Genomic DNA, 27,017 nt, shown 5'->3' on the forward strand with positions numbered 1-27,017 from the left:
ATAAACAACAACAATAAATTGTATTTATATAGCGCTTTTCATGTCAGGAGGACGTAATGATGTCTTGCTTCCCTCCTTGTAACAAGTGCTGCCTAAAGCTGAGCATTTCTGGAATCAAAACTTTTAGCCCCACAGATTGCCGATAAGTACAGGAAGTGCTGTAGTCTTTGTATGGGGAGTTTGGCAAGCTGACGAATTATTCCTATTTCATGGGTACATGTTGATCTTTTGGGGTTATAAAAAATTTACATCTTCAAAATAGCTATAAAATCATTCCCCGCCTCCTCCTTCCCCCCTCCACCAGTGGAGAAAGCAGTAAAAACAAAGCTTGTCTTTTGTCTTCCCATTTTGGATTATAAAATCATTACCGTTTTGCTTGTAGATGTTATTTCAGATTTGCACTCTGTGTACACTTCCTGACTCTGTGCTGACTCTCCTGAGGTTTCTAGCTGAAGCAGAGGTCAATACAAAGAGATTAAGTGTACAAATGATGGCTTCCTTTATCAGATTGCTCCATGAAAAATTGAATATCCATGTCAGTGGCATTTGGAAGATTTATTTTGACAGATTAGCTCCTTCCTGTATGCTGGAAAATTATATTTTTATGATAAAAATGCAGGCACATCACTGTAAGGAGTATAATGGGTATAAACAGCTACTGTTTAGACATTTGTATTACACTCTGGTTATTGCAGCTGGCATTAACCAGAGTGTAATACAACATTACTTTCATAGAATCACAGAATTATACAGCAAGAAGGAGGCCATTCAGCCCATCGTGTCTGTAATGCAACATTACTTTCATAGAATCATAGAATCATAGAATCATAGAATTATACAGCAAGAAGGAGGCCATTCAGCCCATCAGGTCTGTACCGGCTCTTTGAAAAGAGCTATCCAATTCAATCCCACTCCCCTGCTTTCTCCCGATAGCCATGCAAACTTGTCCTCCCCAAATAATAACCTATTTCTCTTAAAAATTGTTACCTACTTACCTGCCCGTACCCTCCGTTCCTCTGGCTCAGGTCTGCTCCACATCCCCCGCCCTAACCGCCCTATCATCGGTGGCCGGGCCTTCAGCCTCTCAGCCCCCAGGCTCTGGAACTCTATCCCCCAGTGCCTTCGCCGCCTCCTCCCTTTCCTCCTTCAAGGCCGATCTCAAGACCTTTCTCTTTGACAGTGCCTTCAGCTCCCCTCTCGACTCTCTACCCCCTCCTCGCTCCCTCCCTTCCCTCCCCTCACCCTGACCATTTCCCCCTGCTCGGGTCCTGACCCAACTATCCAGCGTCCTCCCGACGTGAAAGGCGCTCTATAGATGAAATCTTGTTGTTGTTGTTGTTATCGGATCGGCTTCCACCACCCTTTCAGGCAGTGCATTTCAGGTAATACTTTGGGCATGTAATAGATGGAAATATATGAAAGGTTATTAGTTACTAGTCAGTCTGTATGGCTATTCACCACAAAGTCACAAAACCCTTTTGACAGCAGATTACCAGAAATTGAATCAATATATACACACAAGAACATTTGCACTCAATCCCTACTAAATGAAGTAAGCAATGACAAGCACACAGGAACATTTTGAATGCAACCATTTTCCCCCTCCCCCAAAACAATATTCAAATAGGAGCAGATTGCTAGCTCTATTCTCAATTTTACTCAAGTGATATGTTTACATTTTTAAAAGAAAAGTATTGCACAGTTTACAGGAATATTTTAGAGTTTGGAACAATGGCTGCTCAGGTTTAATTACAATTTTATGCAGACCAATCTGCTTCCATATTCATGAAAGCAATACAGGAAAGCAATACAAACTGTGTACAAACCTCTGGGAATTGCATCTTGACGTATTATATTGTGTAATATATATCTGGATATCTAGAGCTGTGTTGTAGACAGGATATCTATAACTCAAAACACAAACCCGGACGCATGAGCGCAGATGGCAGAAATCCGACCTCACGATTCACCACCAGCTGTGGCTCGAGCACCTCCGCACCTGCCGCCTCTCCCTTTCACAGGCCAAAACTGACTTTTACTCCAAAGTCATCCTGGAGGCAAACAATCCAAAGATGCTGTTTTTCACCGTCCATCACCTCCACCGTGCATCCCCTCAAGTCCCCTCTATCCTCACATCAAACGCCAAGTGCAAAGAGGTCCTAGACTTCTTCGCCTCAAAGATAAAAATATTTGCTTGCCTGCATCCTCCTCCCCACCCATATCCCTGTCCATCCCACCCAGACTATCCACACCACCTCCTCCCTCCGCCATGGCTCCTGCCGCTCCCCCCTCCTTACACTCCCTGGCCCCGATTTCTCCCTCCTCCCTCTCAACCACAATCACTCGGATGAAGTTCACCACCTGCTGCCTTGACCTTCTCCCCACCCAGCAGCTGGTCACTCAACTCCCCCTTCTCTACCTCTTGCTGGCCAACACGGTCAACTAGTCCCTCTCCTCAGGCTCTGTTCCACTCCCCCTGAAACCGCTGTTAACCTCAAAAAACCGACCCTCGATCCCTCTAATCTCACACACTACTGTCCCATTTCCAACCTACCCTTCCTTGTCAAATTCCTCAAACGCATTGTTGCAGGTCAGCTTCGGTCACACCTCTCCCTCCACTTCCTTCTCGAGCCCCTGCAGTCTGGTTTTCGCCCTGCCCACAGCACAGAGATAGCGCTTGTCAAAGTCACAAACGACATTCTCTCTATCTATCACCAGGGCTCCCTCTGCCTCCGCATTCTCCTGGATCTCTCTGCCGCACAGTGAACCATGCCATCCTCCTCCGTTGCCTCTCCTCCCTCATCTACCTTAGTGGGACCACACTCGCATGGTTTGAGTCCTACTTAACCAACCGCCTCCATTTCATCTCAGCAAACAGTTTCTTCTCCCGCCCCTGCCCGTCACTTGCTGGGAACCCCAGAGCTCCATCCTTGGCCCTCTTCTTTTCCTTATCTATATGCTCCCTCTGGGTGATGTAATCAGCAGACACGGGGTAAACTTCCATATCTATGCGGATGACACACAAATCTACTTTGCCTCCTCCGGTACCAACTCCAGGTTCGCCGATGTTCTATCAGCTTGTCTGGCAGAAATCAGGGCCTGGATGAGTGCAAACTTCCTGCAGCTAAATTTGGACAAGATGGAAGCCATACTCCTTGGCTCCCATCAATGTCTTCACTCCTGCGGATCTGAACTCCTCAACCTCCCTGGGCTCTCCCTCAGACTCACTGAACCAGAGTACAATCTAGGCATCTGGTTCGACCCCCAGCTGTCCTTCCTCCCCCACATCTAGTCCCTGACCGGAACCGCCTTCTTCCTCCTCCGCCACATTTCCCGCCTCCGACCATATCTTACCCCAAATGCAGCCAAAACCCTTCTGCATGCATTTGTCACCTCCCATCTGGATTATTCAAACACACTTCTCACCGGTCTCCCCAGCTCCATTATTCACCAGTTCTGGCCAGACTCCACTGGCTCCCCATCACCGACCAGATCGACTTCAAGATCCTCACACTCGTGTTCAAATCCCTTCACTCTTTGGCACCTCCCTACCTCTCTGCTCGACTGGCACCGGCCTCCTGCTCGTCCCTCGCACCCTTTGGCCCACCATCAGAGGTCGCACTTTCAGCCACTGTGCTCCGAAACTCTGGAACACTCTCCCTTAATCCTTCCGCCTTGCCCCCTCTCTCCCCTCTTTCAAGTCCTGCCTGAAAATCTTCCTCTTCGACTGTGCTTACGGCCACCTCCCCACACCACACCCCACTCCATCCGGCTCGGAGTCAGGCTCGGCTTGTTAAGCGCTCGGAGACGCTACCCAGCTATATAGTTGTTGTTGTTGATATGCAGAGCTGTGTCATAGACTGGGTGTCTATCTCTGTAGCACAGAGCTGGACACCCGGTCTAGATAACTAGATATCTAGTTCTGTTTTATAGATTGAATATCTAGCTGTGTGTTATGGATTGGATAGCTAGTTCTGTATTATCTAGTGCTTCATTTGAATATGAGTGGAACAAACTTGACAGCATACATACATGTGTTGTTATGAGTGTGCGGTGGATCCAGAAGTTCTAGGGGCTTTAATAACAGTTGCACAACTTTCCTCTGATACCTATAGCATAATATTGAGGTTAGTTTTATTTCAGAATATTTTGTTGCTGCAGCAATTAGCAGAAACGTGTGCAATACCATTAAAGCTCCTTCAAACCCAGTAAACAGTTCACTCTCTCTTGTATTTCCAGCTCCCATGTCTGTGCAGCAGTGCTCCATGCCTGATGTGCTCCTATTGCCCCACTGGTAAAAATTCTGTAGTGACACGATTGATCTATTCATCTGTTTTACTGCTTGGAACAGTCGTTGCTGGTATCATGCTTATACCTCCACTGGAAGATCAGTTGAAAAAGGTATGAGTGGATGAATTCCAAGGGGTATATTCTAGAACTTAACAGCAGTTCAGTTGTCTACGCCTAAAAATGGTACATTTCATAACAGAATTGATGTGTCCCTAATGTTCAGAATTCCCTCCCTCTTTCTGTATTACGCCCCCCCTATCAACAACAACAACTTGCATTTAGATAGCTCCCTTAACCCTATCTGTCTTTAAGACCTCCCTTAAAACCTTCCTTTTATCACCATCCCTTGCTTGACTTCCCACCATATATAAATGCAACTTGTTCTTGTTGTTCTTAAAAAATGTTACAGTTTTCAATCCAATCCTAAAGACAGCCTACGAACTACCTCTCTCCCAAGGGTATTTACGTAGCTCTCTTCACACGGGGTAGCGTCTCGGAGCGCTGAAGTGGTTTGTGGCAGAGAATTCCTCATTTCCAATCACACTCCACATAAAGATTTTTTTCTAACACCTCCTTTGTTTACTCTTGTGGTTGGTTATCTTACACATATTTTGTATCAACCTGGACTGAATCAAGTCCAGGTCGAGAAAGTTAAAGAGCAGTGTGCAGACCCATGAATGAATCAGTCAGAAAGCATTGGCTTTAGTAATAATAATAATCCTTGCATTTGATATAGAGCCTTATCATGTCTTCGAGATGTCTCAAAGTGCTTCACAGAATATACTGTAAAGTCTAGTGACTGTGTATTTTGTGGATGAAAAGCATTGATATGTTATTGAACATATTTATTTTTCTCCAGAAACTGTATTACTGTAATATGTAATATTATAGATTCCAGGATTCTGCGAGGTTGGCCTTAATGAGCAGTTGCCTGGAGATATCGAGGCTGTGAATTGCAGAGTGTTAGTTGGCTATAAGTCAGTGTATCGTATCTGCGTTGGAATGGCATTGTTCTTCTTCTTGCTGGCTCTGCTTATGATCAATGTGAAAAACAGCAAATGTCCCAGGGCCATGGTACATAACAGGTAAGAGTCCATGTGAAAATGGGAGCAATTTTGAAGCTGAAACTAAAACCAAACTTTTAGGAACTCTTTAGTAAGATTTCTTGTTTTAAAAAAGACACTACTTTTAATTACACTTTATTTTTAAAACTTATCATCTTCAAAACCAGTACTTAGGATCTTAAGTGTTTAACTTGATTCTGTTAACAGAAGTTATTTATCCTATGGCTACCAATCTGTTTATTAATTTTACTACTAACTATAACGTTTTCTATAACATTGAAACAGTAAATTATTTCTTTACATATGCGTAAGTTACATGCTGGATTATTTCATGTGTTTTTTGGATGGACACTATCTGTAGGGATACTAGGTCTACAGGCAGGATTTCAATCAATGGCAATAGTGAAGTCAGTTCCTACTTATACTCTTAATTTGGTGCGTTTAGGAAAATCATGGTGGTATTATCTTTCTCTTCTAAAGCTTCTGGTTCTTCAAATTCGTAGCACTTGTGGCTATAATGGTTGGCGTGTTTTATATCCCTGAAGGACACTTCACTCGAGGTAAGTGAGCTGGATGTCTGTGAGTTCGGTCTCTGAAATCAAACACTCTGAAAAGGTTGCTCAGGCCAGCACTATGAATGGTATCCCATTCCAACAGTTATTTTTTAGGGAAAGTTAATATGGAGGGAAGTGAATTCCACACGTAATGTGTGTGGTTCAAAAAGCTTCCTTTGAACCTTTTGTAATCTTGTGGGAACCTACAGACAGGACTTCAGTACATTAAGACTGTGGTTGGGTTGGCTTTTCAGTTTCCTTGAAACCACTTTCCCTATTTGATGGGATTAGAAGCTCCTGTAGCATTTTAAGTTAGTGAGAAGATACATTCAACAATAACAGCAACAACAATTTACATTTATATAGCGCCCTTCATGCGGGGTAGAAACTCAGAGCCCTTCACGGTGGCAGAGTCTGACAACGAGCCGGGGGAGAGGTAGGGGGACGTGACCGTAAGCACGATCAAAAAGGAAGGTCTTTAGGCGGGATTTGAAGGTGGGGAGGGAGGGGGCAAGGTGGAGGGATTGAGGGAGAAAGTTCCAGAGTTTCCTCACCACAGTAAAATACACCCCTCACCAATGTCAGTTATATAGTACTGCCTGCAGTATAAGTGTTACTTTGAGAAGCCTTTGTAAAGATAGTACCTGACATTTTTACCAATGCTTATACAGCACATATTAAATACATAGGCCGTAAATACTAGCATAAAGAATTACCCATTTGCTTACATTTTTTTAATGGCAAATTTGCACATTACTGATACCGAAACACTTCAATAACAGTGCCAGTGAATGTGCTAAATACAAATGTTGATGTGAGCTGGAAAGGAATATAGCGTGTTCTCAGATTACCAGATCTGTTTTAACACTGAGTGCAAATGGAAAGAAATGAGCATTCAATTAGTGACCTATGCTATTCTACATAGTTTTACATTGATATGCTATCACATATCTAAACTTGTACTATGGAGTCTACATTACAATAACTGGAAATTGATATTTCACAGACATAAAGGAGTCTTTATAATTACAACAGCATCATGATAAAAATCGTTGCCTTTGATATTGTGCCTTTCACTTTGGGAGGACATTTCAAATGCTTCACAAGATTTACTGTAAAGTGTAGTGACTGTTTAGTTTGCAGACAAATAGGGCAGGCAATTTGCACACAGCAATGTCTCACAAACAGCGATGAAGTGAATGACCAATTTGATCTGGAAGATTGTTGAGCAGGACACCACAAGAAACTACCTTCCCTTGTCAAGTATTGTCATGGATCTTTAATGTCTACCTGAACAGCCAGAAGAATTAACATCTCCTCAGAGGTGTTGGCAACTCTGACAATGCAGCGGAGTGTATTGGTGTGTCAGCCAGTACTGTGAGCTCAAAGTCCCAGTTGTGAAAAATTAAGAGTGATTTATATTTCAATTAATCTTAATTTTTTATATTTATGTATTTAAAATGTGGTAGTGTCCAATTTGAGGGATTCAATAAGGAATCTTATTGGAATTCCCATAGACTCCTAAGGCTTTAGGCAGCTCATATACTGTTGTCCTGTAGCTCAGTGATTAGAGCGCTCATCTCGCAAGCAAGAGGACCAGATTTCAATTCCAAGCAAGGCAAAACATTGGGTAAGTTTCCTTACTCCACATGCCTCGGTTTACCTCACAGTAAGTAGGGAACCTGGCTGTTAGTCAATTAGCGGATTGCTTTTCCAGGGATAATTATTTCTTCAAAAAAAAATATATTTAGTCACTCAATCCACAACTGTTTGTGGGATGCTGCTGTACGTAGTTGGCTGCCGCGTTTCGCCCACAAAATACACAATCAATTCACATTACAGTATATTCTGTGATGCGCTTTGAGATGTCTCGAAGATGTGATAAGGTGCTATATCAAAATGCAAGGATTATTATAATTATAATTATTATTATTACATCATAGCTGAGTTATCCTGTGGGTTGGCATGGCTTACCTCCAGGGACTGGAAGGATGTGCCATTTAATATGCAACTTAGATTCCTTATTATGGGCATTGAAAACACTGTAGAAATATGGGCAGAAGAAAACTGCGTCCTGCAAGAGAATGCCAATGCCAAACTATGGAGAGTTCTATAAGCAATGTGCCAACTTATAACTGGACTGAGATTTTTAAGTTTGGCTCAGTGGTATCATTCTCACCTGAGTCAGAAGGTTGTGGGTTTGAATCCCACGTCAGGACTTGGAATCACACAGTCTAAGTTAATACTCCAATGCAGTGCTGGGGGATGGGGTGTTGCATTGCCTTCCTTCGGAGAAGAGATTAAACCGAGCTCTTGATTGTGAGACACTGCTGTGCACAACAATGCCCAGCGTTTTGTCCACAAAATATACAGATATACAGTCAAACCACTTTCCTGTGAAGCACTTTGAGACATCTCAATGATGTGATAAGGCGCTATATCAAATGCAAGGATTATTATTATATTCATGTAGGTTCTTGATAACTGGCAAAGGGAGTCCTTTTATTCAATTGACTTGGTTGATTTTGAATCTAAGCAGATATAGGATGAACTACATTGTCACCCACAGGGTCACCCAGCCCTCATTAGTATCTTATTTAGCTTAGCCCTCTTTACAATTGCCATAATTATAGCCACATTCAGGAGAAAAGACAAGCTTAAAATTCTTTCTGTCCCAGACACACTAAATATGATGGTTAATTGTATATGCCAATGAAAGAGGTCACAAAGCTTTAACTTTCACTAATTGGTTCCTCCTTAAAAATCTTGCTTCCTGGAGCCTTGCTGCTCAAACCTACCAAAGAGATTTCAGAAATAAGTTAATCTTATTCAGCGTTCTGATACCTGAGCCACAAAAATAAATCCTGATTGACTGACTGATTGACTCACTGCACACTGCTGTCACACAAGATGTGTTCTCACTCTCGTTTCACACAACAACGACTTTCATTTATACCCTTCACGCGAGATAGTGTCTTGCAGCGCTGAACAACAGCAGAATTTGGTGTCGAGCTGGGAAGAAAGGGAAGGTGACCATAGGCACAGTTATAATAATAATAATAATCCTTGCATTTGATATAGCACTTTTCACGTCTTCTCGATGTCTCAAAGCGCTTCACAGAATAGACTGTAAAGTGAATTGACCGTATATTTGTGGGTGAAACGTGGCAGCCAATTGTGCACAGCAGTGTCCCACAAACAGTCGTGGATTGAAAATGACCAATTTATTATTGTTTTGTTTTTTTGGATCGATTATTATTAGGCTTGTGGAGTAAGGAAACTTGCCCAAGGTTTCGCCCTGCCTGGAATTGAACCCAGGTGTCTCGCTTGCAAGGCGAGTGCTCTAACCACTGAGCTACAGGACTCCAGTTTGAAGAGTAAAGTCTTTTAAAGGTGTGATTTAAAGATGGGTAAAGAGGGGGTTAGGCGGAAGGATTGAGGCAGGGAGTTCCAGAGGTTCAGGGCATAGGGGCTGATGGCACAGCTGCCGATGGTGGAGCGGAGGGGTTGAGGGATGAGAATAAACCTAAGAAACCCCATAGAAACTGTCTTCTTTTCAGCCTCGTTCGGGATTGGTTCAGTGGGTGCCTTTTGTTTCCTCCTCACGGAGCTGGTGCTGCTGGTTGACTTTGGCAATTCTTGGAATGAATCCTGGGTGAGAAGGTCACAGGAAGGAGGATCCCGGGTTTGGTACTGGGGTACGTGAATATTTCTAGCATTTGCTTACAGTGTGAAGATGAAGCTAATATTCTCATGCTCCTAGCTACTACTGATACTTATACTCTAATACAGTACATCTTGTGAAGTGCTTTAATATGTCTTGATAACGTGCTCAGCCGCTATATCAAATGCAAGGATTGTTATTATATTCCTGTGGGTTCCTGATAACTGGCAAAGAGAGACATATCATTTGGTTGACTTGGCTGGTTTTGAATCTAAGCAGATATGAGATGACATATCTGCACTATCACCCACAGTATCACCCAGTCTAATACTCTGTGGAATTAGGTAAGAAGGGTCCGACATTTCAGGGAGAGAGTACATATTCCATTTCAGGCGCAGGAAAATTCTCATGTTTTGGTGGTATACAAATTTGGAACTCTCAGTCTAGTTTGGATACTCGTAAACATGGTGATGGGTCTTTGCATGTGTCAGACACCCCGCTGACCAGAAAAAGAAAATAGATGAAACCTAGATTACCCAGTATTTTAAGATTTAAAGTACTTTCAAAGTCACAGGTGGGGCTGAGCACCACCTTGTGGTGAAATAAAGATCCCAATGCTGGTGTTCATGAATTGACACCAAATATTTCAGAACACTTTGTGAAAGTCGTTTACCATTTCAACAACAAGAACAACTTAAGTATATATGCAGTATAAGGGTGCTGCATGCATCTCAGCAGCACTTTCAAATAAACACAGTGAGAAATTTCCTCCTTTTTTTTGTCCTGGTTGAACCAAAGACTCAGAATTTATTCTGTCAATAATTCTGATTGCGTACAGGTTTGGTGCAGCTCTGTGGGTTTAAGTATAACCCATGGACAATGTGTTCCCTCAGGACTTGCTGAATTTGGCGCCAATAATCTCTGTGCATCAGCTGCTGGAAATACTCGCGAGAGCAGTCCTGTTGATCATAAGAACATAAGAACTTAAGAAATAGTAGCAGGCGTAGGCTATTCGGCCCCTCAAGCCTGCCCCACCATTTAATAAGTCATGGGTAACCTAATTCCATTTACCCACCCTATCCCCATATCCCTTAATCCCTTTAGTTTTTAAAAATCTATCGATCTCAGTATTAAATATGTTAAATGACTGAGCATCCACAGCCTTCTGGGGTAGAGAATTCCATAAATTCACTAGTGAAGAAATGTTTTCTCTACTCAGTTCTAAAGGGCTGACCTTTAATCCTGAGACTGTGACCCCTAGTTTTAGATTCTCCAACCAGGGGAAACAGTCTTACAATATTTAGCCTGTCAAGACCCTTAAGAATCTGAAAGTTTCTATAAGATCACCTCTAATTCTTCTATATTCTAGAGAATATAAGCCTAGTCTAAAACTCTTGTTCATGCCTTTATCACCTCCAGGCTCGACTATGCAAATGCCCTGCTTGTCGATCTTCCCAACTCCTCTATCCACAGGCTGCAGATAATCCAGAACTCTGCAGCCTGTGTCCTCTTCCGCACCAAACTCCGTGACCCCATCTCCCCCATTCTCGCCCGACTCCATTGGCTCCCTATCTTTCAGAGGATCCAGTTCAAGACACTGGTCCTCACCTACAAAGCCCTCCATGGCCTTGCCCCACCCTACCTCTGCGACCTCCTAACCCCCTACCAACCTGCCCATTCCCTCCACTCAGCCGGCTCTGGCCTGCTCTACGTCCCCCGACCCACCCGCCCCACCACTGGCGGGAGAGCCTTTAGCCACTCTGCCCCCAAAGTCTGGAATTCCATCCCCCAATCACTCCGCCTCGCCCCCACCTTAGCCTCCTTCAAATCCCACCTCAAGACCCTCCTTTTCGACCATTCCATTGGCCACCTCCTTCCCCTCCCCTCTCTTCTCATGCCCTGACCCCAGTTCGGGTCTGAAATGCTGTACTCTGTCCAGCGCCTTGGGACGTCCTCCCGACGTGAAAAGTGCTATACAAATGTAATCTTGTTGTTGTAGTCTACTCAACCTCTCCTCATAGGTCAACCTCCTTATCCCAGGAACCAACCGAGTGAACCTATATTGCATCCCCTCTAAGGCGAGTATATCCTTTCTTAGATAAGGAGACCAAAACTGCATACAATATTCCAGGTGCGGTTCCAGGTCTCACAAAGGCCCTATACAATTGCAGCAAGACTTCGCTATTCTTGTACTCTAACCCCTTTGCAAGAAATACTAACATGCTATTAGCCTTCCTAATTGCTTGCTGTACCTGCATACTAACTTTCTGTGATTGGTGAACAAGAACACCTAAATCCCTCTGAATATTAACACGATCTAGTCTCTTCCCCTCTAGAAAATAATCTGCTTTTCTATTTTTTCTACCTAGGTGAATAACTTCACACTTCCCCACATTATACTCTATCTGCCACTCACTTAACCTGTCTATATCCCTTTGCATCCTCCTTGTGTCCTCCTCACAGCTTACTTTCCCACCTAGCTTTGTATCGTCTGCGAGTTTAGATACATTAAGCTCTACGTCCTCATCTAAGTCATTGATGTAGACTGTAAACAGTTGAGGCCCAAGTACTGATCCTCACGGCACTCCACTTGTCACAACCTGCCAATCTGAGAAGGACCCATTTTTCCCTACTCTCTGTTTTCTGCCTGTTAACCACTCTTCGATCCATGTTAATATATTACCCTTAATTCCATGAGCCCTAACCTTATGTAACAACCTTTTATGTGGCACCTTGTTGAATACCTTCTAAAATCCAAGTACACTATATCCACTGGTTCCCCCCATTTAACCTGCTAGTTACATCTTCAAAAAACTCTAAAAGATTTGTAAAGCACGATTTCCCTTTCATAAAACCGTGTTGACTCTGCCTAATCATATTATTACTTTCTTAGTGCCCCACGACGACGTCCCCAATTACAGACACTAGAATTTTCCCTACCACCGATGTCAGGCTAACTGGTCTAAAGTTACCCATTGACATAGTACTTTTCATGTCAGGGCAATGTTTCAAAGTACGTCATGGGATTTACTGTTACGTCTCATCCAATGTACGTTTCACCCCTCGTAATACAACACCCCCCAGCACTGCATTGGAGTGTGAGTTTAGATATATGGGTTCAAAGTGGGCCTTGAGCCCACAATGATTCTGACTCAGAGGTGACAGTGTTGCCAACTGAGCAAGGTACCTATCTACTCAATAAGGGTTAACAAAACCAGACTGTTTTAAGATTCTCTAAACAAAACCAGACTGTTTTAAGATTAAGATTCTCACCTGCTGTCTTACTACTGATTGCCACTAGATGACCCCACACAACGTTCAGCATATAAACGAAAACTGGGGACTATTAGCACCACAAAAGATATGCCATAAACTCTGGATCATGTCATTCATCTTCTGATCAAAATTTGTGGAGTCCTTTTGCAAATCTGTCATAAATTCCAGTACATTGGTTTGTTGACCTTGGTTACATTCAGATACTTTAAAATAGGCAAACACCATATTTTATATATAATGGTATTACACAGACTGAATAAAGACTGGACATAGATGAGACATAGAATTACATAGACTTACATGAACTAATAATAATAATACTTTATGCCTTTCACATCAGGAGAATGTCCCAAAGTGCATCACAGGATTTATTGTAAAGTGTAAAACACTGTCCTTTACAGATATCGCCTGGAGATCGACCGACATAAACTGTAAATAGAATTATATAGATTGTTACAGCACTGAAACATTTTTCTTGATAATTGTTCTTAATAAATTACAATACAAATTTACATTTATATAGTGCCTTTCATGTCCGGAGGATGTCCCAAGGTACTTCCGTGTGAGAGATCTGCTTACTTTAATATGAAGGACAGATTTCAAACTGATTGAGTGCTGCTGTTTTGGGAATGATAATGAAATGGCATAAAATTAGTGAGAAAATAAAAATGCTCCTTGCATTTGCTACAGTTTCTTTCATGTCAGAAGAATGTCTCAAAGTGCTTCACAGGATTTACTGTGAAATGTAGTGTCTGTATTTATAGGTGATCACGACAGCCAATTTGGATGCAGCAATGTCCCCAAGCAGCTATGGCCAATTTTATCTGGGGGATTGTTGGCCAGGGCACTCTACTTTAAGATCTCATTGAAAGTGATGATCATAGAAATTCTGGCACAGAAAGAATCCACTGAGCCCATCAACCCTGTGCTGGTGCTTCTCCTCCACTCTGACAAACTACTCCAAGCCCAAATCTTTGCTCTTTCCCCATTTCTCTTCAAATATAAAATGTCTGTAATCCCAATTTGCTCCCATCGTAGCTAAGTAACTTCTTACAAACTTACAGTACTTAAATCATCTCTGTTAATTTAACTTAAATAAAAATACAAGTTTTTTTCTAGTGATTGGGATAGCTTTGAGGGGTATATTCTGAATTTAGCTCATAGCTGTGAATTTTGTCAATTAATAAGGGTTTGCTTTAAGGATGGCTGCAGAAAAGATGGAGTGATGATTAAAGAAATAGTCTAGCAACAGCTCAATTTCTTGTGTTTTTACAGCACTGCTGTCAGTTACAGGCCTGAATTATGGAACGTCATTAACCATTGCAATCTCCTGTTATGTGTTCTACACCACGGCTGACGGCTGCATTGAGAATAAATGTTTCATCAGCTTCAACATCCTGCTGTGTGTTTTAGCTTCTTTAATATCAACTCTTCCAAAAATCCAGGTAAGCAAGTTATTATGTTGCTTTTATTGCATGACCGAAACAAATCTTGTAATATCTCTTGTTAAAACCGTTCACAATATTACAATAATTATAATGTAATTCATTTTAGTTTCAGATGGGCAAGTACTTTTGCTGCCTGCTATGTTTGTTTAATAATGGATATTAATGATTACGGGAGAGGGCAATGAGCAATGGCGGCAGGTGTCTCTTCAATATCTGAGTCATCTGTATTATTAACAGAATAATGACAATAATCCTCAATAATTGTCTAAAATCACACCAGCTACCCGACCTCCCCTAAAACTCTTTGAACCTAAAGGCAACCTAGACGTCAAGTTCAACGCCCAATTATCCTTCCTCCCCCACATCCGGTCCCTCACCAGCACCGCTTTCTTCCACCTCCGACGCATCGCCCGTCTCCGCCAATACCTCACTCCAAAAGCCGCTGAAACCCTGGTCCATGCCTTTGTCACCTCTTGGTGGACTATTCAAATGCCCTCCTCGCTGGTCTCCTCTCCACTACCATCCATAAAATCCAGGTCATACAAAACTCTGCCGCCTGCATTCTTACCCTCACCAAACTCCGCTCCCCGATTACCCCAGTCCTTGCCAGACTGCACTGTCTGCCTGTCCCAGAGAGGATCGACTTCAAGATCCTCACCCTTGTCTTCAAATCCCTCCACTCCTCTGCACCCTCCTACCTCTCTGACCTCCTCTCTCCTCACAACAGTGCCCGTTGCTTTCATTCCACCAGGTCTGGCCTCCTCCTTGTCCCCCGAGTCCTCCGCTCCACCCTCGGCAGCCGTGCTTTCAGCCACTATGCCCCGAGGCTCTGGAACTCCCTTCCTCACTCCCTTCGCTTCTCCCCCTCTTCCTATTTTCAGGTCTCGGCTGAAGACCTTTCTTTTCGACCGCCCCTTTGGTCACCTTCCTCCCCCTCCCCCTGGCTCGGCCCCAGGATCCGTTACTGTGAAGCGCTCTGAGATGCCGTCCGGCATGGAGGCGCTACATAAATCCAAGTTGTTGTTGTTATTAACAGAATAATAATGTCAATTATCCTTGCACAATGCCAAAATTATCTTGAACTAAAGATAAGATCAGGCAGGAAATGATAATAATCCTTGCATTTGATGTAGGATCTTCTCACGTCGTCAAGGCCCTCAAAGCGCTTCACAGGATATACTGTAAACTATAATAACTGCGTATTTGTTGTCAAACACTGCAGCCAATTTACATACAGCAATATCCCACAAACAGCCATGAAGTGACTATTTTTTTTCTGGGGCTTGTTGGTCAGGACATTGGGAGAAACTTGCTTCTTTTTTGAACAGTGCCATGAAATCTTGAAACTTTAGTTTAATGTCTCACCTGAAGGGCGGCACCTCATACAATGCAGAACTCTGCCAGCACTAAATTGGCATCAGTCTGCACAATGAGCTCAAAGTCCTGATGCAGGGTTTGACAACAACAACAACTTGGATTTATATAGCACCCTTCACGACCTGGAGCGCTTGACATTGGCGGAGTCTGACATCGAGCCGGGGGGGTGAGGAAGTGGGAGGCGACCGTAAGCACGATCCAAAAGGAAGTTCTTTAAATCTTCCTCATGTTCAAGGGCTTTTTAATGAGTTTAATACCAAGATAGATTTGGTTTTGAATTTCACCTTTCCTGCTATGCATGTGATTCGTGACTCAATGTTGAACATATTGGTGTTACTATTATTGTTGACCTATCCAGATCTCCATTTCCACCACCCGAATCTTCTGCGAGATGCTCAGTTTGGAAAGGTCAATCGTTCTCAGCTCCGGTCAGGATTGTTGAACTTTACAGGGCCCCAGAAGCAAAAGTAGAAGCTCATTCTTACTCCCTGTTGGGGACTCAATATTCCAAGTGTAGATAATGTGCAGCGAGGGAGCCCTGGCAGCTGCAGCTCAGAGGCTCTTTTGTTGACACATCAACCTACTGTTTGGAATAACGGTATGATATGAAATTTACAGTACAAAAGAAGCCGATTGCGCCTTTAGAAGTTGAAGCAGCAACTGTGTTCAAAGGGATGTTGACTCAGGAGGATGCAGTTCTAGTGCACTTTACAGATAAGGGTAGTTGTATGTCAGATGCACCGGATAACATTTAACGACCACCATGTGGATAAGAGTCAGTTTCTTACCAGAACAGCCCGTGTCCTTTTTCTTTGGAAAAGATATATTTATTTGTAAATATAATATTTAGTACAACAGAAATCCACAACAAACACAACGTCTTCTGTTACAATCTTTTCCTTTTCTCCTGATACAAAAAGCATTCCATTGTTTACGGTCCATTCCTTCACCGCGCTTAGATTCTGCACGCGTTTTTTGGAACGCTCCCTTTAACACAGTCGGGAGTCACCCCGTGTTCACCACATCCATGTGTGCGCCCGTGCACATCCTGATAAGACGCGCTTGCCGCTTTCGGAAGGCGGCCCGATGTGCACCGTTCGCGCACATGTTTACAGTACATACATTTTTGGAACACTCTTCGGGTACATCTCGAGCGTCTTTCTGTACCCTTCAGTCAGTTTTGGGTGCGCTCGTGGGGAGCCCGATGGGTGCGCCCTGAGTGGGTTGTGCCGGAGCGGCTCCTGCCGGGGTCAGGCCCCAACCGGCCTTTGCCGTGGTTGAACCAAACTTCAGCTTGTCCCTCAGTATATAGTCCCTGATCCTGCCAGGCCCTCAACGTCCCCTCGTTGTGCCAGAACAACACCTGGTTTCGGGAGTGCCAAAGGGCTTCCTTTACCGAGTTTATGATCCTCCAGGCACACTCAATGTGGTTTTCGCTCTGAGTGCCCAGGAACAGGCCATACAGCACCGAGTGCTGTGACAGCGGGGCTCCAGGGACGAACCACGAGAGAATCCATTCCATCTTTTTCCAAACCGCCTTTGCGAAACAACACTCCAGGAAGAGGTGGTCCAGGGTCTCCTGGCCTCTGCAGCCGGCCTGAGGGCAAGGTGCTGACTGGCCTAGATCTCAACCATGCATGAAAGCCCTGAGGGGGAGACCCCTTTTATCGCCAGCCAAGCCATGTCCTGATGATTGTTGGTCAGGGCCAGTGACGAGGCATTTTGGCAGATGTATCAACTTCAAGATCCTCACCCTTGTATTCAAATCCCTCCATTCCTCTGCACCCCACTACCTCTCTGACCTCCTCTTTCCTCAAAACAGTATCCGTTGCCTTCGTTCCTCCAGGTCTGGCCTCCTCCTCGTCCCTCGAGTCCTCCACTTCACCCTCGGCGGCTGTGCGTTCAGCCACTATGCCCCGAGGCTCTGGAATTCCCTTTCTCACTCTCTCTCTTCCTATTTTCAGGTCTCTGCTGAAGACCTTTCTCTTTGACCGCAACTTTGGTCACCTTCCTCCCCATCCCCCTGGCTCGGTCCCGGGATCCGTTACTGTGAAGCTCTCTGAGACCCCGTCCGGCGTGGAGGGTGCTATATAAATCCAAGTTGTTGCTGTATGTAGCTGTCTGTTCTCGCAGGGTACCTCCCAACCAGGTGTGCCCTGTTCCCCTTTCAAACTGTTTGGACTACCTGTCGTGAGGACCACTCAGTAATTTGCACAGGGATCTGGGATGGTGATCTTCAGGAATTTCTCAACATAGGATAGGTAATTCGGGGCACGCTCAACTGTGTGGAATGTTTCGAGGCTGTTCTGCCAGACCTACCTTTAGCACTGGGTACAGGTAGAAACCCAGAACGTAGCAGCATTTGTTCCTGGTGTAGTGCGGCTCCAGGCACAGCCTCAGGCAGTTACACACAAAGGTGGCAATGAGGATCAGGGCTACGTTAGGGACCCCTTTCCACCCCCCCATTTCCGCGGTTTTGTGCATCGTATCTCTGCGGACGCGATCCATCTTTGACCCTCAGATCAGCTGGAAAATTTCTCTGGTGACTGCAGTGACGTTGTTCCTGGTCAAAGGCCAGACCTGGCCAGTAACGCCGAGAGGGCCTCACACTTGATCCAGATTTTTCTCGGTGATGAACAGCCCATCCACATGAGAGTGAAGTACTTAGATGATATTTTGCTAAAAACAAACCCGCTTGAATGGTGTAATTTTAATGCTCTTGAGGTGGTTGGGTGTTGGTAGTGGGGAATGCTTTTGGTCATCTTTCTTCCCACCCCCTCTCTTCAGCTCTTCCCCCCTCCCCTCAGCTCCCCACCTGCTCCCCTTGGCTTCCCCCTCCCCTCCCATGTCCCCCTCGGATCCCCCGTCCCCCTGGCTCCCACCCCCAGCTCCCACCCCCAGCTCAGGTGCCAAACTAAGATTGTTAGGTGCCTTGGGCCACTTAAATGTAAATTTGTATTGTATTAAGTTTTACTGCCCAAGGCATTCTGTTCACAAAGCCTGTTCCACATTTCACACACCCTAGAGTATCTTGAAGCAAAGCTGCTTTGTCCTCTCGGTCAAGGATCAGGTTGAGAGATTGTTGGAACGTTTTAGCAAATACCAGAAACTGAGAGATACACTTTGAGGGATGGACAAACCACAGCAGACCAGGAAGCTAATGCTGGAACAGAGTGAACACCAGTAAAGTGCCTCAAAACAAACTGGGTGTTCAGCAGGGAAGATGCTGTATGTTAGTCTCATGAACTGGCACAATGTTCACTCCCCCAGAGTACTCAGTTTTCAGTGCTAAGCATTTTTTTTCTGGTGGTTATTTTGTTTGAACATTCTTCAACCTGTGCGTCAGTAGATGTGGATTGAGTGCATTTTGATGTAAACTGATTACAGATTACAAAGTTTGTATTTCCCCTGTGATCTCCATCAAGACTGTAGCTTTGGAGGGAGTTCGGGGGAAGAGCAATTCAATTTTTGTAGGAAATTAAGTAAAGTGCTGCAAGCAATGTTTTAATCTTTTCTGAGAGTTCACTGGGAATATTTAAGAGCTGACTTAGATTGATGGTTTATTTCCGCAATGGTCCTTCGAGCAAGAAAAGTCCTGATGTCACGCAGCTATGGAGAATTTTGTTGAAATATAATTTATTTATTTATTTTTGATCAGCCAGGTGTCTGAAATATGCAGAAATCCATTACCATGCTTAAGAGTATCCAAACCAGATTGAGAGTTCCACATCTGTATGTCACCTACACATGGAGAATGCCCTGTGTCTGGAATGCAATGTGCTCTCACTGCCTGAAAGGACACATTCTGTTCACCTGATTTTGGAGAGTATTAGGCGCAGGTTGGCAAGAATCGAGGCTCGGGGACCCAGAGTGTGCATTGGGGTAATGCTGGAGTTTAACCAGCTAAAACCACATTTGTGGGACACTGCTGTGCACAATTGGCTGCCGCGTTTCACCCACAACATATACAGTCACTACACTTTACAGTGTATCCTGTGAAGCGCTTTGAGATAAGACGAGGTGATAAGGTGCTATATCAAATGTAAGGATTATTATTATTCACTTTATTTAGAAGATGTTAATTACAAAGATAGAAACATTACATACAAACACATGCATCTAAGGTGTGGGCAAAACTGGGTATGGTCATTCTTTATATGACCTTATCCATTCACAAAGACTGTATTTAGTATATTTAAAGAGTAATAAATCCCTCTATGCCCCAGCACCTCCTAATCCTAAACCTCTCCATGCGTCTGATCATCCTATCTGCTCGGCAAACTCAGGCTTTCTGTGTGTCCACCCATCCTCTCTGCACCACTGTCAGTGGCTGAGCTTTCAGTTCCTGCACCTCTAACCTCTAGATTTCCCTTCCTCCCTCTGTTTGTCTGTCTGTTTGTCTGTCTGTATCGGTCTTTAAATCATTCCCTCTTTGAATGTAACTATGGCCACCTCCACCTTCTCTCTCCCCTGCTCAACAATGACCCCGTCATTGAAAACTACTCCAGAGTCATTTCCCCACGAATAGGGTGCCATTCAGATGCAAGTTATTGTTGTTGAATACATGATCAAGCACACGTAAAAGTGGGGTCTCCTTGGAGACCCGAACTGGCTCCAAGGTGACATGTCTGGCAATGCAATGTTGAAATCGAGCCAGCCCTCTGTGGCAGTCTCGGTATTCCCTTACCTGAGCCAGGTGGGTCTGCAGTGTTCCAGGGCACTGCTGATTACCACACAGCCAGCCTCATCGGCTAGACCTGGGCAGACAAGTCACTGAGGCAGGAAGTCATCCCACTCAGTTCCTGTTAACCCTGCAAGCCAAAGCCCTAATGGTTAGGGTGATCCCTGCTGGACAAGCAGTGGGAAAACTTCCTGGACAGCAATATCAATGGTAAACTATGCGGTTTTAGCTGGATAGACTCCAGTAGTACTCCTACGCACATCTGGGGTCCCCAAGCCTTGGCTCTTGCCAACCTGCACCTAATACTTTCCAGAATTAGGTAAGCAGAATGCGTTCCTCTAGGGAGAGAGTGTGCATTCCATTCCAACAATCTATCTCTGAGATTTTCATGTGTAGATGGGATGCATGGAAACCTCAGCTTGAGCATGGTGATGGGTTTCCGCACATGTTGCACACCCTTGCTGACCCCCAATTTTTTTTTAAATATCAAGCACACCACATAAATAAATTGCTTTCTAAGACTTAATTCAAACTTATTTTCATCTTGTGCGTGTATATACTGTACTCGTATAAATATATAGAAGAATAATCAAATAATTGTTCATTGATAAGGAATATCTGTTTGTGGCTGCTTGTTATCATTTCAGGAAGGTAATTCTTGCACTGGTCTCCAGTCATCAATCATCACGCTGTATATTATGTACCTCACCTGGTCAGCAATAAGCAATGAGCCAGGTAAGCACCTTCCCTTCAGTGTGTGAGTGTTGTTTCACCAGCCCATCACCTCTTTTGGGAGCACTGGTGTGATGTGTGATGATAACGCGCTTCATACCATTGATGTTAACACCCAAACTTTGCTTTACTCCAGTGCATGTTGAAGAATTAACCCCAAACACAGTTTTAATTCAATTTAGTCTTCCTCCTCATTGGATAGAATTCTAAGCATCAGGAAAGCATGTAGCCTTAAAACAAGAATTTCTTTAGCTTATGCCTATTGCAGTCTACTAGTTACATGTTCACCTCTTTTGAGAGCCCAGGTGTTCTTAAATCCCAAGTTCAGCTGGACGTTAAATATCTCATGCCACTACTCGAAAAGAGAAGGGACTTTCTGCTTGTGCCCTGGTCAATCTCCCAAATAAATTTTGTCATTCACTTTGTTGTGAGATGGATGATGAACTACAGTAAAACTCGCATAAGTTCTGTGGCTAATATTCTCGCATTCAAAAACACCGGTTTAATGATGATTGTCATGGCTAGCACAGATTAGCTGCCCCATTTGTCTACAACAACAACAAATTAATCCTTTCATTTGATATAGCGCCTTATCATGTCTTCGAGACGTCTCAAATCGCTTCACAGAATATACTGTAAAGTGAATTGACTGTATATTTTGTGGGCGAAACGTGGCAGCTAATTGCGCACAGCAGCATTCCACAAACAGTCATGGATTGAAGTGACCAATTTATTACTCTTTGTATACAATAAGTAACTCGTTGTGTAAAGCACTTTGAGAAACGATAAGGTGCTGGATTAACTTCAAGTATTATTTTACACCCTTTTAACTGGTCAGATGCATTACCTGTTCTGAAACCTTGAAAGACCTTTCAATACCCCAGGAGGGTCTCAGAGTACCTGGGGGTTCAGCCACTTCAGAGTACTTCAGAGAATTGCTGTGTGCAAATTTGCTGTCACGTTCAACTTAAAAAATATACAATCAGTGTATTTTACAATATATCATGTGAAATGCTTTGAGACACTCTCCCAAAATGAAAGGTCCAATATCAAATGTAAGGATTGTTATTATTATTAGAATGCAAAAAGAACAAAAGGATCAAAGCACAAACACGATGCCCTCCTGTGGTTGAATACTTTGCCAACACTCAGTGTGAAGACTGACACATCAGTGATAGGGAAAACAAGAGGTTGTGGAATTGTGTCCCAATAGAAGGGGAAAGGAATTGAATGGGAGAGGGAGAAAATAGCGAGAGAGAAAAATAAACTGAAGAAAATTTACTGCAAAAGGTAGAATAATAATACTAATCCTTGCATTTTGATATATTGCCTTATGTTATCGAAACGTTGCAAAACTCTTCACATACAGTAAAGTGATGTGGCTATTTGTATTTTGTGGGTGAAAGCGGCAGCCAATTTAGTAATTTACTTCACGGCTGTTTGTGAGCTATGCAAGTAGAAAGAAGAGAAAGGTTCCTCTTCCTGGCAAGTGTAGCAACACAATGTGGCCTCACAATACAACCTTTATTATTAATTAACTATGTTTATAAATGCACATAGTCAAAGTCACAGCACTTTACAGCAAGATTGTTTTCAATGCAAACAATCCCTGGTATCAGTACTGTGCACTCTCAGCAGAGGTTTAAGAACCACCTCTGCTTGACAATACCCTTTTAACTTTGTGTTCAGCATCCCACCGAGTAAACTCCTGCTGCTGCCCTTTCATGAAAAATACACCAGATGGATCCAATCATCTCTCATGGCTACACATTAACTGCTCTTAATAGGTAAAGTTCATTTGACCTTAAAGGGGCTAAGTAAAGGAGTATTCTAAACAACAGCTCTGCATTCCGAATAAATCATCCTCTCTCGCCGTAGCACTGATTTCCCCCCAGCCCCAGCACTCCACTCTTAACTGGTCCTAATAGAGGGAAAGGGGAGAGTTCAGTGAAATTTACATTAAAATTGGACATTCACTTCATGGCTGTTTGTGCAATATTACTGTTTGCCAACCAACTGCTGCATTTGTCCTCAAATACACCGGTCATTACACGTTACAGTAAATCCTGTGAAGCTCTTTTGAGATGTGAAAGGTGCTAAATGTAAGGATTTTTAAAAAAAAAGATAATTGCAGTGATTCTAAACAGTTTATGTAGGCAAGTTAACAGCAGACTGAAAAATCCTTTCTTCGCTGTTAGAAGGAGTATTTTACACGTAATTGGCTGCAGAGCCAGAATATAAATTAATGTCAGATTATTTTGCTGTGCTTCTAGAATGGAGAGTTTATTCAGGAAATGCACCTCACTACAGCACAACTTTCATATTAAATTCATGCTCACAGGAAAGTTTGTGAAAAAAAGCATTTAAAGAACGAAACACGAGTTTAACATAGCGTCTTTTGTGTCAGGAGGATGTAATAATAATAATGTACTGTAAATTGCAGTGACTGCGTAGTTTGATGGTGAATGCAGGAGCCAATTTGCGCACAGCAGTCAATCACAAACAGCTATGAAGTGAACGACCGAGTTGCAATTTATTGTACAATAAATTAAAGAAATTAGCAAACCTTAATTGAGATTTTTCTTTCAGACGCTGAGTGCAATCCCAACATAAACGTTTTTGATCAGACATTTCCTAGCGCTGACTTCAACAACAGTACTGTGAACATACCTGAGATCTCAGGCTCACGGCTGCAGTGGGAAAGTCTAAGTGTTGTTGCTTTGCCCTTTTTCCTTACCTGTGTGTTATACTTAAGGTAAATCACAACTGTTTGCTGTTGCATGTCATTTTACAAAATAAAAACAATAGTCTGCTGATGATATTTGTCCTGTGCAAATATGAAACTTCTAAAGTAAGCAATTTATATATTGTATCCTCCGCTCAGCTCACACAAGCCTGTTACGCATCTTCCGTGCAGTCAGTATACTCCTAACCTTGTTTTAGCACTTTAACTTTTTCAATTAGTTTCTGCCGTGTGTTTTGCTCAGCATTAGGAAGCCTCAATACACACACAAGCAGAGCCAGTCCATCACTGCCCTGGATGCCAGCTCTCTGGACAGCACATCAATAGAGGAAGGCTGTGAAGAAGTGCATCGCTTTCAGGACACCGAAAAGCAAGGGGTTCATTACAGCTACTGCTTTTTTCACTTCATATTGTGTCTGGCTTCCCTGTATGTTCTGATGACACTAACCAACTGGCAGAGGTAAGAGGCAGACATTTGGGGAGAGGGATATTAATCTGGTTATAATAATAACCCTTCCATTTGGCATAGCACTTTATCACATCATCAAGACGTCTCAAAGAGCACTACAGGTATTTACTGTGAAGTGCAGTGACTGTATTTGTAAGCACACATTGCAGTCAATTTGTGCCCAATAATGTCCCACAAACAGCACTAAAATGAGTGATAAATTTTATTTGGGAAATTGCTGGCCAGGCCACCAGGAGAAACTCCCTTCTCTTTTTGTATAATGCCATGAGATCTTTAACATCCACCTAAACAGGCAGAGAGGGTCTCGGGTTAACATTTAATCCAAAGGATAACATCCCCAACAATCCAGTACACCCCAGCACTGCAAATGTCAAGCTAGACTATGAGTTCAAAGTCCTGATATGGAGCTTAAGTTTTTTTCTAAGCAGCTTTGTGCTTTGTGAAGTTCATACAATCAAATAACAACCAGCAAACAGCAATATACATAATTTAATAATAATAATCCTTGCATTTGATATAGCACCTTATCACGTCTTCGAGACATCTCAAAGCGCTTCACAGAATATACTGCAAGTGAATTGACTGTATATTTTGTGGGTGAAACGTGGCAGCCAATTACGCACAGCAGTGTCCCACAAACGGTCTTGGATTGAAATGACCAATTCTTTTTTAAGGAAATATACCGCTGGAAAAGCAATCTGCCAATCGACTAACAACTGGGTTCCTACTTACTGCTAGGTAAACAGGCGTGTCTAATACAGAAACTTGCCCAACATTTCGCTCTGCCAAGAATCAAACCCAGGTCCTCTCGCTTGCGAGGCGAGTGCTCTAACCACTGAGCTACAGGACTCTACGGCCTCACATTGGCTTCACAATATGTTTATTGGGGTATGCTTTAAACTAAATGTTTCCAGGTAGGAAGACAATATTCTGGAAAAGGCTTTTAAACAGAGACGAATGTTGTTTTCACGGAGCGTGCATTTTGTTTAAAAAAAGGTATCGTAAAGAATCTGGCATAACAATTGTAGATGTGACACTAAATGAAGTTTGGAAAGAGAAACCCAGGTGCCGAGGCCCCCAAACCCTTGCTCTGATGTTCAATATCATCTGTATCAAAACAAAAGATCAATAATCTGAATTCCTGCAGTACCCAGTAAATAAAAACTCACACACAAACAGTGCTTGTCTTATGATTTACACATCAGGACTTTGAACTCACCCTCTCTAGGCTGACACTCCAAATGCAGTGCTGGAGGGAGTGCTAGATTTTTTTCCAGAGTCCTGGCCAAACAATTCCCCAAATAAAATTGGTCATTCACTTCATGGTTTATGGGCCACTGCTGTGCACAAATTGGCTATCGTGTTTGCCTTGGGTTCATTTTGCACTGCATCACTACACTTTACAGTAAAATTCTGTATATTGCTTTGAGACATCCTCCCGACGTGTAAGATGCTACATCGGATGTAAGGATGATTATTATTATTATTATTTATTACTACCCATTCAGATTATTATTAAATAGTTACCCCCATGTTAGCACAGCCTCAGATATCATGACATTTGTAGATTTCCTGCTTTAATTAACATCCAGCATCAGTTTCACACTTTAATTGTTATTTTTCATTGTGCATTTAGTAACCTCTATTTGTAGCTGGAAGGACTGAGTGGAAAATTTCAACTTATAAATGCATATAAATGGATGAAATGTTCACACTGCTGAAACTATGTTTTCCGTCCTGTCTAAATGTTATTGATGGGAGGAAAATCACCCCAATATTTTTTACAGAACCTTCTTGAGGCATAACCTGACCTTAAAAATATTAATATAAACACTTTCCTTTGCATTTTTATAATCTCTATTTTACAATGTTCATTTGTATGCTTTCATTGAATGAACTCTGACTGACTTGAATATGTTCACATCACCACCAAGCAAGCTCAGGTATTGATCACTGATGATTGACAGACTTTCATTTCTCACTGACAACTATATAGAGGTTTGCAAGTTGTAATTAACTTGCATGGCTCTGCCTCCAGGTGCTCCTTGGTTATTTACACAGGTCTCAAATTCCTCCGTAGTTGACATTTTGTGTTCGTAAATGGATTCCAGGTGTTTTAAATTGCCAAACTATTTTTCTTTGCAAAGAAAGTTGGATTTTGCAATTTGCAATAAGGCAGCTCTTTCCGATTATTGTCCCTTTGCTTGTTCTCAGTTAAATTATTTAATGTGAGAATCTCGATTTGCCAACACCTGGAAACTAGAAACTAGAACTGAGAGTACCTCCAAATCTTCCCAATCAAACCCCCAAATGTCAAGGCATCAGATTTAGACTTTCTTCCAATAAACCTGGAGTCAAAATGTAGGGTTTGGAAAATCACAAGATCAAATACGCAGCAAATCTTTACAAAAATCCACATCGAAGATATTATTCGAGCTTTGGTTTACATGTGCTTTACATATTATTATTATTATTATTATTATGTCTATCTGAACACTATCACATATCCCATTAATTCATAACGTCGTGAACAAAACTGGATTGAGTGAATCAGAGGCAAATCTATGATTGATCCAGTTAGCACATTTCTTTCTGGCCCAAGAGCCATGCTGAGACATAGTCAATGCTCAGTGATGTTGACCAGAGAAATGACTGAGCGGATATCTTACACAATCAAAAACGATTTGGTAGTTGCCTCTCTTTTCATGTTCTTTTGATC

At 42.9% G+C, this 27,017-nt stretch overlaps 1 protein-coding gene across 1 annotated transcript in view; it reads left to right on the plus strand.

Annotated features, from left to right (window-relative positions):
- The window catches only part of LOC103180774 (serine incorporator 1-like), a 60,181-nt gene that overhangs the window by 20,183 nt on the left and 12,981 nt on the right, over positions 1 to 27,017 (plus strand). Inside the window, exons 2-8 of the mRNA XM_007896811.1 lie at positions 4,240 to 4,401; positions 5,182 to 5,375; positions 5,835 to 5,914; positions 9,469 to 9,606; positions 14,124 to 14,293; positions 21,002 to 21,089; positions 23,676 to 23,741. Coding sequence (XP_007895002.1) covers positions 4,240 to 4,401; positions 5,182 to 5,375; positions 5,835 to 5,914; positions 9,469 to 9,606; positions 14,124 to 14,293; positions 21,002 to 21,089; positions 23,676 to 23,741 — 898 coding nt within the window. The remainder of the gene's footprint in view (positions 1 to 4,239; positions 4,402 to 5,181; positions 5,376 to 5,834; positions 5,915 to 9,468; positions 9,607 to 14,123; positions 14,294 to 21,001; positions 21,090 to 23,675; positions 23,742 to 27,017) is intronic.

The sequence above is a fragment of the Callorhinchus milii genome, unplaced genomic scaffold (genome assembly GCF_018977255.1).
Source record: "Callorhinchus milii isolate IMCB2004 unplaced genomic scaffold, IMCB_Cmil_1.0 Scaffold2, whole genome shotgun sequence".
Lineage (NCBI taxonomy): Eukaryota > Metazoa > Chordata > Chondrichthyes > Chimaeriformes > Callorhinchidae > Callorhinchus > Callorhinchus milii.